This window comes from Dermacentor andersoni, chromosome 1, assembly GCF_023375885.2.
Source record: "Dermacentor andersoni chromosome 1, qqDerAnde1_hic_scaffold, whole genome shotgun sequence".
Classification (NCBI taxonomy): domain Eukaryota; kingdom Metazoa; phylum Arthropoda; class Arachnida; order Ixodida; family Ixodidae; genus Dermacentor; species Dermacentor andersoni.
In genome coordinates, this window is record NC_092814.1 from 241,170,921 (window position 1) to 241,188,782 (window position 17,862).

General features: G+C 46.3%; 1 protein-coding gene across 1 annotated transcript; it reads left to right on the forward strand.

Annotated features, from left to right (window-relative positions):
• Positions 1 to 15,762: 15,762 nt before the first annotated feature.
• On the forward strand, positions 15,763 to 16,179 carry LOC126547989 (uncharacterized). Its single transcript, XM_050196053.1, has one exon. It carries the CDS (start codon positions 15,763 to 15,765, stop codon positions 16,177 to 16,179), a length of 417 nt encoding a protein of 138 aa, XP_050052010.1.
• Positions 16,180 to 17,862: the final 1,683 nt, after the last annotated feature.

The following is a 17,862-nucleotide window of genomic DNA, read 5'->3' on the forward strand; positions in this document are numbered from 1 at the left end:
TACATATACCGAAATATATGCGGAAACTTTCGCTCACGGGCAAATACTAAGAGTGGCGGGACGGGCCGCCAGAAAATTGTGTTTCAGAGCCGCGCGTAAAACAGGCGACCTTTAAAGTGGCCTTTCTATAAGCTTGGACAGCGCTTATGCGATGCCTCCTTCAAGCTACAGCAAACGCGTCTGTGATAAATCAGACATGGTTTGTATGCTTCGCGCGGGGGGCAATTGACGTTCCTCGTACCGCCGCACTCGAAGTACAGCAGTTGTGAATACAAGCTACAGGTCCACGGGAACACATAAAAAAAAGCACGCGAAAGATATAAGTGCAAAAGCACAAGAAAGAAGTGCCATCAGCCATCACTGACCAACAAAAAGTTGTACCTCCTGTCTGATAAATGCGTGTACACAAGCTCTAAACACATTTACGTCAGTTATCCCATGTTCACACGAAATTGCGACTTGAAGTTACTGCTCATCAACTGACATTCTCTCTCTCTCTCGAGTGTTTCAGGTGTATGTACATGACACGATAAATCTGGCTGCTCACACGAAGAAGCGTGCCTCTTAAGCGTCGCGCATAGCGTTCTAATGTTTGCTACGCCATACCCTGGCATTTCTCAGTGCATTCACGAACTCGTGCCACTCAATGAGTTCCATTGTAGCCCCGCAGCGTTCGAATGCTTGCAACGCCAGGTTCTAGTCTCCCGCAAAGAGCGAGAAAAGAGGCACATATCGTTAATTCAGCGCACGTGCGGCATAACATATGCTTCAACTATATATCCGGTAACTTTGCAGAAACTGCCATTTTCAGGTGACAACAAAGAAAAAAATAATTGTCATGGTTACAACGCCTGATTTGCAACTGTAACGTTACTGTGAGTTCAAAGCATATACAGGGTGTCCCAGCTAACTTTAGCCAGAGTTTAAATAAATGCGAATGCCACGTAGCTGGACAGCACAAAGGTAAGGTTGTTGGCCGTCGCTTGGAGATACTCAACTCATTTGTTTTCATTCCGCCTAATTAAGAGAATTAGTCTAAATAATTAATCAACTTATAGAATATTATAACTAGATGAAAAGTGTCAGTGAGAAAATTGTAGATCGACACGAAAAACTCCCGATGCGGCTTTCTGTTGCTCAATACGTGCTACATAAAAGTGTTTTTCAGAGCATGAAAGAAGCCCGAGCATGCATGCAAAGTGCCACGAGCGGCCAGTCGTGCGGCAATTTTGCGTGCATTCGCGGGTCGAGAAGCTTTCCTTCTTGTGTTTTATTGCGTTCTCTTCTCACGTTTCTTTTTTATTTCTCCCACTTCGGGTTGCTAAACGCATAGCGTGGGTGCATACTAAATGTGAGAAAAGAACTAAGTGCTTCTTCGTTCCGAGCTCCGTGTCATCTTTCGCCATTGTTACGTTTCTTTCTAGCTAAAGTACCATCAGGAGAAAACGAAACAGGCTCGTTGATAAAGTTCTGGCACGTCCACTAAATGGAAGAAAAGAGGAGTCTTTAGGAAAACCCGGCTTCTGTATAATTCTGGCCGCGCCTCATCGCGCAGGCAGAGACAGAGATGTTTATAGCCGTTCGTTTTACACATGCACAGATGGAAAAGTGATCAGTCCAAAAGAGCATTCAACATTCACGAACCGCTGCCTAACCTTCGAACGTGCAAAATTCATCGCAGACCAGGCGCGCACAAATTATTTATTTGTTTGCTACATTTATGCGCCTTCGCATTGGCAATATATCTTCGTGTTCTTTTTCTTTTCGTTCTCGCTATATAACGAATAATTAATTTTATGCGCATGACGACATTTTCGAGACTTTTCACGTGTCTCTGCCCGCCAGAATAAACGCTTGTTGGTGAAACGGTGGGCCCGCTACACGAGACATAAAATGGCATTGTGAAATTGTATATTGTACGCATCAGACATGTTTCGGCGCAACACGGTATTCTGTGCTTTGAATAATACATATCTTACTACAGTTGTTAGGCCGACATTTTATACGAAGGAGCGAAGCACCATTCATTAATCACATCTGTAAGAAGCAGCGCGAAATTTATTTATTTATTTATTTATTTACAATACCCCTAAAGGCCCTCGAAGGAGGGTATTACATAGGGGGGGGGGGGGGGGGGCTACAAGAAAAAACACAAGTGTACATTCAGGTACAGCATACATAAAAAGAAAAACATTTACAAGACATTTTTTTTCTTTTTTTTTCCGCTCAACAAGGCAGTGTAGTTATCATATTGAACCAAGAAACCAAAAAGGAGAAAAAGACAAAAAATGCAACGTACATAAAAACATCAGGAGCGAGCAACAACTCACAACGCATCAAAAATATCAGGGAAACACACTGAATAAGAAAACACAATATTTTTATCAGCGCGTCACAGTAGTGCAAATTGTTTCCTTAAATTTGGCTATGTCAGTTTCCATGGCTATGTATGAGGGAAAATCGTTCCAATCGATGATAGTGCGTGGTACGAAGGATTGACCAAAAGTTGATGACTGACACAAAATGCGTTTCACTTTGATAGGGTGATCGCGGCGAGGAAAGATAATCAGCGGTGACTGAAAAAAATCATCACGAAGTGAGGTGTGGTGGAAAATTTTATGAAATAGTGATAAGCGAGAATGTTTTCGACGAAGGCTCAAGGATTGCAAACCGGCACGTTTCTTTAAAGATGTAACGCTGGTGAATGTTGAATAATCTGAAAAAATAAATCGAGCAGCACGGTTCTGCAGGGCTTCAAGGTTAGAGGCTAGATATACCTGATGGGGATCCCAAATTGCCGCAGCATTTTCAATTTTCGGACGAATGATTGTGATATATGCCTGTTTTCGTACGAGTGGTGGCGCTTGCTTGAGGGTTCGTTTAAGTATTCGAAGAGTACGGTTAGCAGCTGCCAGGGTTAAATTTATATGGTGATGCCACGTTAGGTCAGACTGGAAATGAAGGCCAAGATATTTGTAGGAAGTGGAAGACTCAATCGTGCTGTTATTAATGAAGTAAGTGTTTTCAATTCGAGACTTTCGGCCGTTAAATGTCATTAACTTGGTTTTAGAGATATTAAGCGACATTAGCCATTTAGAACACCATAAGGTAATTGCATTAAGGTCGGATTGCAAGCATTGACGATCGATATCAGAGGAAATTGTGCGGTAAATTACAACATCACCGGCAAAGAGACGAACCCGGTGCATTACGCAAGAAGGAAGATCGTTAATATATATTAAGAAAAGTAAATGACCTAGCACGCTGCCCTGGGGGACACCGGAAGTAACGTGGGCAAAAGAAGAATTGTAGCTGTTAGCGGAAGTAAACTGGGAGCCTGGAGGAAAGAAAAGCTTTAACCCATGCGACGACGTTAGGATGAATGTTTAGGCATGCAAGTTTGAGAAGTAATCTGTGGTGCGGAACGCGATCAAAAGCTTTGGAGAAATCAAGGAAAACTGCATCTACTTGTAAACCAGTGTCAACGGATGAGTGTAAGTCATGAACAAACCCTGCAAGTTGTGTTTCACAAGAGTATCCCTTGCGGAAACCGTGCTGATATTGATATATTATGTTGTGCCTTTCTAAGTATTTGGCAATTTGGGAGTGAATGACGGGTTCCATGACCTTGCATATGGTACTTGCTAGCGAAATAGGTCTGTAGTTGCATGGTGAAGAACGGTCGCCTGACTTGAAAAAGGGTGCTACCTTGGCTATTCGCCAATCATCGGGGATAGTGCCTGTCGCGAGGGATTCTGAAAAAAGGGCCGTCAGAATACCACAGATGCCATGGCGTGTATTTTTCAGTATAGTGTTATTGATACCATTATGATCACATGTAGAATAAATTTTTAGCTTAATTAAAAGGGAAAATATGCCCGCTTCGGTTATATCAATTTCTGGCATGTCGACGTCAGATATACAATCCTTCATAGGTGCGGTAGTAATATCCTCGCAGGTGAAGATAGCCGTGAATGTCTCATTTAGAAGTTCTGCGCATTGTGATTCCGGAAGTGAAGTGTTGTTGCTATCATGAAGAGTGATATCAGGACGTTGTTTGGGATTCAAGATGCGCCAGAATCTTCGAGGGTTATTTTTAAGCATAGGTGTTAGGTTATGGCAAAAGAAATGACGCCGTGTGGTTATAAGTAATGTTTGGTATTTTTTATCGCAGGCTTTGTAACGCAGCGAAGAAACCGACGTAACGTTTTTATCGGCCCGTCTGTAGAGTCTCTTTTTTTATTGTCTAAACGCCGAAGCTGCTGTGTGAACCAGGGAGCAGTACGGTTGCTTTTTATTGTAATAGTAAGTATGAATTTTTCTATTAGTTCTTTGAGGAATTTTTTAAACAGAAGCCAATTTTCTTCTACCGTGAATGATAGGTGCCTGTCAATAAAGTGCTCTGAAAAACTCAATAATTCGGAATTCATACTAGCAAAGTTGGCTCTGTTGTAGCATCTGATTTTTTTGTTGGTGGCTTGTCGTGTGTTAAACGGGCGTGTGAGGTTGCCGGTGATAATGGCGTGGTCAGAAAGGCCATCTAAGTGGGTGATAACAGTGCAAAGGTCAGGATTGTTTGTAAGGATCAGGTCGAGAATATTTGCAGAGGTTGCCGAGTGCCGTGTAGGTTGATCTATTACTTGTGTTAGCGAGTGGTCTAGGCAAGTGTTAAGGAATTCGTTCGCTTCGGTATCTTTGCACACAACTGTGAGCGTTGACCAGTCTATTGAAGGAAAGTTGAAGTCGCCGACAATAATTAATACCGAGTTGGGAAATCGGATTATCACATCAACCAAAACTCTGCGAAATTCGCTCGCAAACGTGCACGTCATATCAGGAGGGCGATAAAACACACCGATAACAAAAGACGTCGGGCCACACTTGAGGGAAACTAACACACATTCAAGAAAGGAATTACCAGCAACGGGAACGGCCACTACATCATGTTTTATGGCAATAAGAACACCGCCTCCCTTTCGCTGAAGCCTGTCAGTACGAAAAAATTAAATTCTGTACCGCTGACCAAGATACAGTTGTCAGGAACAGTGTCATTCAACCAGGTTTCGGTAAGAGCCACTATGGAAGCTGAACAGGAATCTATCAATGAAGATAGTGGGTCAGTTTTTGGGATAACACTTCGTATATTTGTGTACAAAAAGCCAACATCACTTGAGGCCAATAGCGCTTTGTGTAAAGAAGGCACTAATGTTGTGGCGGGAAAGCTTGTATTAGTGCGTCATTCGGTCTGGTAATTTATAGCAGTTACATTTTCTGTGCCCCGTTCGTTGGTGTTAAGACGTACTGCGGAGTTGTTGTCCGAATTCCACACGTACAGATCTTTATTGATAAAGAGCTTAGTGAAAACGAGCTTAGTGCGATCACCTTCTTTCTTAATACTTTTAGCAAATTGTAAGAGTTTTTCGCGTTTTCACGAACAGGGGCTGAGTAATCTCGGGAGATACTAAGTGTTGTGTTCTTTAACTTTATGCCCATGTTTAAAACAGATTCAACCTCTTTCTCATTAAAAAACTTTGCTATAATTGGTCGTTTCTTATCTGCCGAAAATGCGCCTAGTCTGTGATCTCTCGCAATGGTGTTCACAGTTAGTGCGAGCTTATCGGAGCAAAATTCACGCACAAGTTTTTCAGATTGCTGCCACGTTTCCGCTTCTTCGGTATCATAAATCCCAAAGAACTTTCAATCCCAAAGAACTGATGTCGAAATGATGTCGTTTCAGATGTTTTTTATTACAGGATTTCGTTATCGTTTTCATAACCCCGCTGTGTAAAAATAAAGTGGCAAAGGATCTGCGAGGCAGCTGCAGTCGACGTCGTTCGTGTGTTGTAGCAGCGACATAAAGCTGCAAGTACTTGCAAGTCGCTGGCAATGGTCTACATAAATCTATCCCGCATTACCCGCTTTAAAGCTATGTCATCATGCGCTAGAGATCATTCGCAGTTCGCGTATTTTTTTAACGACATTAGTAAAAAAAAGCGAAAACAATCTCGGCGGAATTCTTTGTGGACAACCGTGAATAAAGTACCACGCTTGCCTCTGCATCCCCTTGCACAACTGGCGTGAATCACAGTCAATCTCAAAGCATGCCGAGTGAGTAAGTTTGGACCTCGGTGCGAAGGAACGTCCCACCTGATGATATATGTGTGGCACTCACCATGTAGTCGTTGTTGCTGCGATTGTTGCGTTGCTGCAAGCGTATCTCACCTTGTGCAGTGCCAGCAATCGCCGTGCCTCACAGCACTTTTTAAGAATGAAATCCCTTTCTACGTTGCACTGTGTCTTCGTCGATGGATCCGTGATACCGGAGACGGGCTCATCCACAGCAGCCTGCGTTGCACCGGCCTTACGAAAGAGCAAGCTGTGCCGTCTCCCGGGGCATGCAAGCTCTACCGCAGCAGAGCTAGCAGGACTCCACCTTGCTGTGGACCAACTTGCAGAGTAGCTACCAGCGACCCCGGCAGCCATCTTGTGCGACTACAAGGCGGCGATGCTCTGCCTGCAGAACCCTGACAGGGCTAGCCTTGGGGTAGTGCTGCTTTCTTCAAGACTGACGGCCCTTCAGAACGCAGGATGCTCACTATCTCTGCATTGGCTACCGGCACACGTAGGGATCCCAGGCAATGAAGAGGCAGACACTCTTGCAAAAAGTGCCCACCACTCAAGCGTCCCCCTCAGCCCTGCTGTAACGGCCGCAGACTTCTCGAGACACAGGCTGCGCCGGCACATCATCGCCTGCCACCCGGACAAACGGGTATCCCTGGGCCGGCCTCCACGGCTTCTTCCACAGCATGGCCTCCTACGAAGGGATGCCTCGTTGCTGCTCCGACTGCGAGTTGGCTGCTACTGGACGGCAGCCCGCCGGCACCGCCTTGGGAAAGCCACCTCGCCAGCCTGTGGCTCCTGTGGCGAACCAGAGACTCTGGAACACCTCCTGCTGGCCTGCCCTGCTCACCTGCAGCACCGCGGCCGACTTCTGCAAGAGTTCCACCGCGTGGGGCTCCCATGTTCACGACAGGAAGATATCCTCTTCCCCTGTCGTAATCAGCTACCAGCCTTCCTAAGTGTCGTCGAGTACCTCGACTCGTCGCGGCTCTCGGAGAGACTATAGGACATTTCTACAAAGACGGATGGCCTGACGGTCATCCCACGACCTCGGGCTTCCTGTTCGGCCACTACTTTGCTTCCATCTCTACGACCATCTACCTTTCTCCCTCCTACCCTCTCTCTCTTTTAATACCATCTTCTCCACCCTGCTGGCGCTGAGCCGTGCTCCCGCATGGGTTGCAGAAAATAGTGCTAGCCTTTCCTCCTTCCCCACAAGAACCACTTCTCTCTGCTCTGCCAGTCCAGAGTCTTCTGGAAAGAGAAGGAGGAAGCGCGACACATCCTGCCTTGTAGACTTGGAATCCTTCAGTGTAGCAAAAAAAAAAAAAAAAAGCTCAGGCATATGTACAAATTAGCGATGGTTGCGTACGGCTTGTATCAGCCTTACGCCCCCGTTATCGTACGGTGCAGAGTGCACTGAAAAGTGCTGCACGACCCCCTCACACAACGACAAAAGCTGCGTTCTGTCTGATTGTTCCCTTTTCCCGAATGGCCGCTGCTGCAGCTAGCCTCGCGTTTCACGCTGCGTTCAGTTTTGTCTCTCGTTCCGCTTCGTGTCGATGCCGAGAGGGCTCGGGGCAGCGCTGTGCTCGCTCATGTTGCCGCTTCTGTCCAGATACGGATTCTCGCTCAACATTTTTACGCTATATAGGCGGTGGTCACACGAGCCTGCACATCGCGAGCCTACTAATCGTTGGTTCATCGCAGCCGGAACCGGAGTCACGCGTGCGTCCATGCCATTCATGATCCCATGATCCCCCCCCCCCCCCCGCGGTTCACGTAATGCGCACTGCTCATTGTCAGCCACGGATGCACTGCTGGACATCATGCTAAACCTCAAGCTTCATCAGCTCGTATCCCGTTCAACACTTTCACGGAGGCAAACGGCAAGGCTTTTCGACCGATACGTATTCGAGAAGAAGATGCGTTTATGGTCTGTCGCTGTGTGCGAGATGAAAGCTCCTGCTTAGCTGGAACCACCTGGGTTTGCTTAGTCCTCTGTGGTCTGAATAAACAGCCTGACATTTGGTGGAGATCTGCGATCCCACGCCTGTTCGCGTAACTTCGCAGCCGGACTTTGCATAATACATCTCGGGCATCATTTCTAAATAAATCACACCCAACTTGACATCATTCGTTGTATGTCCCGTCCCGACATATGCCAACGTGTGAGTTGTCCCTTAGCTGCGCTTTGATACCTTATTCTCCTATATTAGTAGAAATCTATTTTCAAAACACTATAATGACACCAGGGGCGCTATAACGTAAAAGTATTCCAAACTTTTCTATTCCAATTCTGCTATCAGCCCTCCGCGATTGGTCAAAAACGTTTTTCGACCACCTCCCCACTTCACCTGTCTGTCACGCGACGTCACGAAAACCGCAATACCTCCCCATCTGATATGATGTGTACACACTGATTATGCATGATTTGACAGAAAAAAGAAAAACAGTTATTTCTGATTCGACCCCTTTTCGCCATTAGCCCTCGGCTATTGGTAAAATGTTTTTGGGCTGCACCCACTTCACCTGCCTGTCACGGGACGTCACAAAATCGCAGAAACTCACCGCGTCAAAGTGACGTGTACGCGATAAAGATGCATTAATATGCCGAACAAAACTGAATTTTTTTCGGAATACGCAGGCTGCCCCGTTCCGAAAGGAATAAAAGATGGCTGCCGCCGATCGCTGAGACGCTGGCTGCTCGCACCTGCCGGAGAGCATGGGTGTATTTGCGTATAATAAAACTTCTTGCGTGACCGTGTAACGTTTTCAAGCACTTTCGGCACGTTTACTACCTCATTCTGCCAACTCTTCTTTGCTGAGGGTCATTTTTAGCGTCATTCTTAAGCTTCCGTTGCATGCCGCCGCGATTTTCGACCAGCCACCACAAGCTAAGTAAGGGAAAGCCGACCAGTCGCAGACGCTGGCACCGCCTTCTTCATCCGGTTATCGATTTTAAGTGCACTGGCTCTGCCCCAGTGAATCTCTCTCCACTTGAGCGTTCTCCTCGCCTCTTGTCAGCCAATCAGATACGACAAGCCGCTCAGTGTAGGCAATGCTATTCGTTTTTCAAGCAAACAAAAGTGACCTCCTATGAACGAGGAGAGCGTTTGATTGGTCTGTTCAGACAACCCTGCGGGTGACCGCCCGGGGCTTGCGTCGGTGGTTACGCAAATTTGACGTCAGGAAATTGGAATAGAAACATATTGGAATAGTTTTACGTTATAGGGCCCCAGCGTAGTGCAAATGCTGGTGCTGGATATTGATGTGATTACACTGGTGAAAACAACATACTGACATCATAAGTTCCATTATTTTTCACAAACGGTTTTCCATGTCTTCGTTGACATAACTTCCCTTCGGCTTGAGTTTAAATCTACATCCCTTACAGCGCGAGCCCGCTACATATCCCTATGAAAAACCAAACAACCACTTAAAAATGACCTGTGATGCGAGAAGGGATTCGCGCAAAGGGACGAGGGAAAAGGTCATGTAGGGCCTAAAAGCCAACCGAAAGGATAAATAGAGAATGACGAAATCAACTATTTTCATCGTGCAAGTTAAACACAACTCTAACCGTGCCAAAGAACATTATTTAAACGTAATCTTACGCCAACTAATAAATATTTTCCCGAAGATTTACAGAAATTTTCGCACCAGTGAGATAATAGGGAAACTTCTACTTCCAAAAGAAAAACGTTACCAAAAGTAACGCATATGTAATGATTTTTTTATGATCAGTATTTAAGAAGTTGGCAGTGATATTCGCACAGTTCTAACAGAAGAGTCTGCTAACACTGATGACCTAGACTTTACAGACAATAGTGTATACTTAAACTTTTGCTTAATGTGTACGCTAAATATCAAGCGGTCTTGTTGACATGTCTACTCATTCGCTCGAAAAATATGCCGAACGACGAGATGTTTCGGAAATACCTCACGTCATATCAGGTACCAAATGACTCGAAAACAGCAAAGGTCATACCAAGTCATAAATCAGGCGATAAAAAGTGATTTAAATTTTTTATTTAGTCGGCTAACTAGTGTATCATGCAAACTTCCGAATCATCATCATCATCATCATCATCATCATCATCATCATCATCATCAGCCTGGTTATGCCCACTGCAGGGCAAATGCCTCTCCCATACTTCTCCAACTACCCCGGTCATGTACTAATTGTGGCCCTGCAAACTTCTTAATCTCGTCCGCCCACCTAACTTTCTGCCGCCCTCTGCTACGCTTCCCTTCCATTGGAATCCATTCCGTAACTCTTAATGACCATCGGTTATCTTCCCTCCTCATTACGTGTCCTGCCCTTGCCCATTTCTTTTTCTTGATTTCAACTGAGATATCATTAACTCGCGTTTGTTCCCTCACCCAATCTGCTCTTTTCTTATCCCTTAACGTTACACCTATCATTCTTCTTTCCATAGCTCGTTGCGTCGTCCTCAATTTAAGTAGAACACTTTTTGTAAGCCTCCAAGTTTCTGCCCCGTACGTGAGTACTGGTAAGACACAGCTGTTATAAACTTTTCTCTTGAGGGATAATGGCAACCTGCTGTTCATGATCTGAGAATGCCTGCCAAACGCACCCCAGCCCATTCTTATTGCATCTTCCGAAACATATAATTCTAAAACACATGACTGTTTTTTTAGAGCGCACTATAGCTTGTTGTTTTGTATACGAACATGGCTTTCGCTACGGTTTATCAAGAGTAACACAGCTAACCGAACCGGTTGATGAGCTCGTTTTTAGAATCAATAATTGCGATCAAATGATTGACATGATTTTACCCGATCTAACTAAATCGTTTGATTGTTTATACCACCACAAATTAACGGCCAGCTTTGAAAGCGTTATTAAAATAAGGCAAGTTTCCCCTTGGATAAAACATTTCCTGTATAATCACTCACAATTTGTGACTTGCGAACAAATGCGGTTTACTTCAACGTGTTGTCACTGGCGTTACTCAACAATAGAATATAACAAAAACAGACGCGTTTCGCCCCCTATGCATACAGTTCCAACCGTGGCACCCTGCCGGATGTTTACGGCAGTATCATACATAACTAGGACGTATTTTCTCATTTGTTGCCATTTGCGTATTGACGATGCCACCGGCATAGATGACGAAACGTCTATGTTTTTGTTATATTTTATTGTTGAGTAAAGCCAGTGATAACAGCACGTTGAAGTATGAGTTCCCCTGGTTTTTGGAACATTTTTTCAAATGCCGTTTAACACAGTCTCCGTAACATATGTAGCTTCTCAAGTCTCCGATTTTGAGTCATTACTCTTCATAATTTTTATTAATGACATCACGGCTACTGCTGACTGCAATTTAAAACTTTTTCGCCGATGACTGCGTAATTTATTGGGAAATTAGAGCTCTCCGATGCTCTAATCAACAGATGTCAATAATATATAAAAATATGTCATCTTGACTAGCAAAAAACAGAGTCTTATTTAAATAAGATAGTAACGGCATACGGCGAACTTAAGTTGATCAACGTAAATTCTTCGGAGCGATATTCTGGTGCATAGCACGAACCGTTTTTCTTCAATAGTAACATTACGCTCTCAGTAAAACTACTATAATGCCAGCCTTCAAAACATTTGTCAGAGCACTTCTCGAATACGCTAAATACCATCTGGCTTCCACATTCAACGTTCATTCACTCCACATATACGTACACTACAATAGAATACTCATGCATCATGACACGTTTTAGCAAATTTTCTTCTCGCTTACAATAACAGAATGGAGCCAAAATAATAAAAAAAAAGAATAAAAAGAATTCTGGGGCTTTACCTGCCAAAGCCACGATATTATTATGAAGCGCGCCGCAGTGAGTGACTCGAGATAAATTTTGACCACCTGGGGTTCTTTAACGTGCTCCGAATGCACGGTAGACGGGCGTTTCCGCGTTTCGCCCCCACCGAAATGCGGCAGCCGCGGCCACAATTTGACCCCGCACCCTCGAGCTGCGCTTAGCGGCTCATAGCCACTAAGCCACCACGCCGGGTAGGAATGGAACAGAATAAACCCGAATATCATCAGCACAGAGTCATTACGAGTGTCCAATTTACCGGTATAGAGATTGAAGAAGACGAGTGCCAGCATATTTCGTATCGTTGCATGAATAAACATCACAATTTCTCGTCTTCCCTTGGTTTAATATATTTTTTTAAAATTCGCTCTGCATGCTGGCATGCGAAAAATGTCATATTTGATATATTTAGATCTTGAAATTTAATTTGTAAGGTCTCCAGGGGCTTAAGGATGTTCTTTTTTCACTTTCCTCTTATTTTAATATATTTGACAATACGAAAAACGATATATTTGAAATTCCATATCATTTTTACATATTTTCCCGTTCATTGCGTTGCATGCATCTTATAAGAATCTTTCTTTTCTATAAAGTGACATCATTACGCACGTTCTAATGTTTATTTTTCATCCTGTAACTGATGGCGTTTACCTCTTTTTTACTTGTTTTGTTCTGACATGCAACACGAAACTCTGTAGTACCAAGCTGGTGCACTGACCGATGATATCAGCATCATCGTAAATAAATAAATAAATAAATAAATAAATAAATAAATAAATAAATAAATAAATAAATAAATCGCTAGCATTGTATTGTGTTTCCCACTTGAGTTTTCTAGTTAACTGCTCCAACGTAACTCAACGTTCAGGCAAATAAAGTAGCTGCAGTATAAAGCTACCTTACTTTCTGAAAACGTAAGCATTCGTATATGCGTTTTTCCCTTCGAAAGCTTCCACTGCCGTTACACTCATATCCCGAACAAGATATCGAAAAGTAATTTCCGAATATCCCCGAAGGCTATATTGAGCCGCGGTATGCGCAGCCATCAGAGCGGATCAGACGGCTCAAGGTCTATTAGGGGATGGGGGTGAAGGGAAGGGAGATGTGATTAAATATGACGGAGTTAATTGGATAATGCTGCTAGCCTGTCTCGGACCCGGTCCTCTAAGGAAGTCACCGTCTTGGGCCGCTACAGAGGCACGAACGAATCTATAATGCGAAGCTAGTTCTGAACGTTCATGCCGATGTCGTGATTCCCATCGCATAGACAAAAGAGAGCGCCCGACAGAAAGGGAGGAATTATGCCTTCATTTGTTGTTCAAGTGAAATTTTCAGCTTTTCTTCTCTTTCGCTTAAAAATCTTTTCACACCTCATCAGCGTGCAGTACTGTAAATGAGCCAAGTTTGTTACTTTTTCAGGATTTGCAGTATTTTTCCCAGTTTGATTTTGTGTTTAGTAACATGCGCTTAAGAAAGATGTAAGAGAGCGATAGAGCAAAGGGTCCTAGCGATGTTAGCTTTGCTGATGGTCCAGCAGGTTACTGCAGATGTTGGATTAAATATGAGAATTACGCACGCCCTGAACAAACACATACATAACTGGCAGAAAGACCCACACATATTTACATTAACATTAAAGCTGCCCACAGTGCCTAATCGAGACCTCCCGTCCCTAGGAAGAGTAGAAGCACTTTCGTTGCGCGCAACGCGCGGGAAATACTTCTTGGACTTGCGATGCAAATGTTGCGCCTCTTAGAAACGGAAGAGGAAAAGAGAGGGCTCTTTAATGAAACGCATAGATTTCTCCCTGCGTGTGCATAGTCGCCTACATACTGCTCTGCATGGAGGACGGGACGAGGGATTGAAAGGTCCTAAGAGGGAGAGAGAGAGAAAGAAATAAAGAAAGAGAGAAAGAAAGAAAGAAAGCTGCGAAAAAGATGGACTCTCTATTTACACGTCAGATGATATTCGGTGTGTAACTTTAAAAATGATCACAATTTGAAAATGACGTTCGCTCATTCTAATACGTACGTATAGCATTTCCTAAAGCTTGTCAGCCACGCCAATTTCCAGAAGATATGCAAACAGCACGTTTAAAGCCTGCCGTTGGGTAGGACAAAACATTGGACCTCATGTGCTTCTCAGTGTAAGGTGTGCGGGAATAATTTTCTCCATTTGGCTTTGATAAAATATTGTTTCATCTTCATATAGGTAGGGCTTTCTAACAGGATATGGTCAACCATTTCTATAGCGTGACCGTTATCACAACGGGATGGGTAGACTGTCTATGTCGGCACAAATAATTGCCTGTAAATGCAGCGTTCCGGCGAAGACAGTGATACGGCGTTTCTTGCCACCGGGTAAATTGGCGCGAAAGTTTCGATATCAAGACTGGTTTTACCGAATGAACGAAGGTATGCTGGTGAATTGATTGGGTTCAGATGTGCTTCATTTCCGCACGAGCACGATATTTCGCCGTCGCCGATGAATGGCTTTTTCTAAAGTATATCTTTACGTATTTCACGTATTGTAAAGAGATTTGCGGGCAAAAATTTCTATCACACGCATGTTTTAATCACAATTATAATTTCTCATTGATACAAACTGCACTACAAGACGGGTCACAAGGAAAGAAGGGGACATACGAGCGCAGTCCCGTCTTGTCGCACACTTTCTATGAATGCATCTGTAGCGCCCGCCAGCGCCGCTACGTGCGGACGCTAGAGGTCGGCGCTTTCGGTCGGCGCTGCAAAAGACGACGAAACAAGGCTAGGCGGCGCGTGCTCGGGGTTCAAGCAGGGCACGCACTAGGCATCAAACTAAACCAAACACACTAGTCCGTTTTAAGAGCCTCCTGCGCTGGTCCTCTGGTTCTGGCGCTCCGCTGCAACCCCTTGGTTCCCGACATTGGTGACTCCGGATTACGAGATGACCGACCCGCGCAACCTACTGCTGTCCTCAGGCAACCTTCCGCCTGACGCTACCTCGCGCCATCAGGACGTCGCAGCTCTACAGCTTCGCCTGCCGACATTCTGGCGCAAGGACCCACAGGTTTGGTTCACCCAGGTTGAAGCCTCCTTCGATCTACACCACATCACCTCGGAAGCTTCTAGGTATGGCCACTTACTTGCCAACCTGTCTCCTGAGGTTGCTCACGAAGTGGCGGGCGTCATCGCTGCATCTTTGGGGGATGCCCCGTAGCAGCAACTGAAGCAGAGTATTTTGCACTGCGCCATGGCGTCTGAAAGCGCGCGCCTCCAGCGCCTGCTCACCTCCGAGGAGCTTGGAGATCGTCGCCCTTCCCAGCTGCACAACCGCATGCAGTGGCTCCTTGACTCAAGCAACGTCGACACGAACTGTGCGCTGTTGAAAGAGCTCTTCGTGCAGCGCTTGCCGAAGTCCACCCGCCTTGTCTTGGCCGCTGCAAGAGACTTGACCCTCGACCGCCTCGTCCATTCACTGATTGAGTCCGCGATGTGATTTCTCCTTCTGTCGCCGCATTTTCTTCAACACCATAGTCCTCTACTATGGCCCGCTTAGAGTCCTGGATCGACCAGCTCACTGTCTCCATCGAAGCCCTTCGGACGTCCTGTCATGACCAGCGTGGCTCCTTCTCACGTCACAGCTGCCGTCCCTCTTCCCCGAGCAGTCCTCAAAGCTCACCTATTTGCTGGTACCATCGCACTTTCCAGTACTGCGCCCGCTAGCGCAAGTCCCCATGCCAGTGGTCGGGAAATGCACTGCCAGTTCCCTTACGCGGCATGTGACTTCGCCTTACAACCCGACCCCCTTTTAATCGTCATGGATCGCACTTCCGGCCTGCGCTTCCTTGTGGACACCGTTGCCGAGGTCAGCGTACTGCCGTCCTCCAATTGTGACCGCTCTTCTAAGTCACCTGGTTCTACGCTCCAAGTGGCGAATTCTACCTTCAACGCCAAGTATGGTCTACGGTCCCTCACTCTCGACCTTGGCCTGCGGCACATGTTCCGCTGGGTATTCATTGTAGCCGACGTCAATCCGCCTATCCTCGGCTCTGACTTTCTGACCCATTTCAACCTCAACGTCAGCATCCGCCACCGTCGCCTGACTGACAGCAAGACACGACTCCCCATCCCTGGAATTCTGTCGGCTGTCGCTCCCACTGGTATCCGCACTATGACTCCACCATGCCAGTACACCCGTATCCTCGAAGACTTTCCTGAACTGACAAGGCCCTGAAATTTAAATGAGCCACCCAAGCACAGTGTAATCCACCACAATGACACGCGTGGTCCACCCGCCGCAGCGCGTCCGCGCCTCCTTTTCGGTAAGCGCCTGGCCATTGCTAAACGGGAATTCGAGCACATGCTCCAGCTGAGTATTATTCGCCCTTTGTGCAGCAGTTGGGCCTCCCTAATTCATCTGGTACCCAAGAAAGAACCGGGTGACTGGCGTCCGTGCGGCGACTTGTGGGTGCTCACACGGTCCATGACAGGCATCTCCTTCCACACATTCGAATTTTCACAGGTCACTTGGAAGGATGCAAAATCTTTATTAAAGTAGGCCTTGTGAAGGCCTATGACCGAATCCGCGTTGAGCCTTCCGATATACCGAAGACGGTCATTACTACACACTTCCGTCTGTTTGAGTATGTGCGCATGCTCATTGGGCTACGCAACGCAGCTCAAACGTTCCAAAGATTCATTGCCGGGGTAAAGTGCGAACTACCGGCTGTATTTGCCTACATCGACGACATCCTCGTCGCGAGACCTAGTCGAAAGATCATGAGCGTCACTTCCGGGAATTCTTTCAGCGCCTTCAACAATTTAGCCTAGTTTTGAACCACCAGAAATGCGTCTTTGGGTCTTCCGATCTTGAGTTCTTGGGTCCCCACATCTCAGCACTAGGAATTTGTCCGTTGCCCTCCCACGTCCAGGCCGTGCAAGACTTCCCAGCACCCACTAGCCTACGTCAGCTGCGCGAATTCCTGGGCCTAGTGAATTTCTCCTGACGCTTTATTCCGCACTGCGCAGAGCTTCTGCACCCACTGACTGACCGTCATCGTACGACCAAGGGGTCGACTCATCCGCGATTTCCTTGTCTCTAGAAGCTCCAGCTGCTTTCAGGGCTGCTAAACAAGCCGTCGCCCATTCGGTGCTTCTCATCCCCACGAGAACTAACGTGCCTACTCGCATCCTGGTGGATGCTCCCAGTGTGATCACAGGCGCTGTTCTCCAGCAGCAAATCGACTCTGAGTGGCGTCCACTGGGCTTCTTCTCTCGGAAGCTCCAACCTGCCGAGAGTTACTACAGCGTTTCTGGCCACCAGCTGCTCGCTATCTCGTGCACCATCCAGCACTTCCGGCACTTCTTGGAGGGCCAGCCATTTTATCTTCTAACGGATCATAAGCCTCTGGTGAATGTCTTCCGTACAAATTCTTCCAAGTACGTCGCGCGTGAACTTCGTCAACTGGTTTAGATATAAGAATTCACTAGGGATATCCGGCACATCAAAACCACCGAAAACGAGGCAGCTGATGCACTCTCCCACATCACGTCCCTCGGCACTTCTACATCAACTGTGGACTGGGAACGTCTAGCTCGGGCGCAGATGGAAGACCCCGAGCTGCAAGAGCTGCCCGTGGCCACCCCCGTTCCCTCCGTCTACAACTCGTTCCTCACCCATTTGTGTCTGGCTCATTCTGGTGCGACACGTAAGCGGCTGCACCTCGACCCGTCATTCCGGCTGCCCACCGTCGTGCGGTGTTTCAATCCTTTCACGATATCTGCCGTCCGAGCATGTGAGCCACGCAGCGCTTCGTTACGCAGCGCTACGTTTGGCCAAGCATTAACACCGATTTTCGCCATAGGGCACGTTTGTGCCTCGCGTGCCAGATCACCAAAGTGATCCGCTACACGAAGA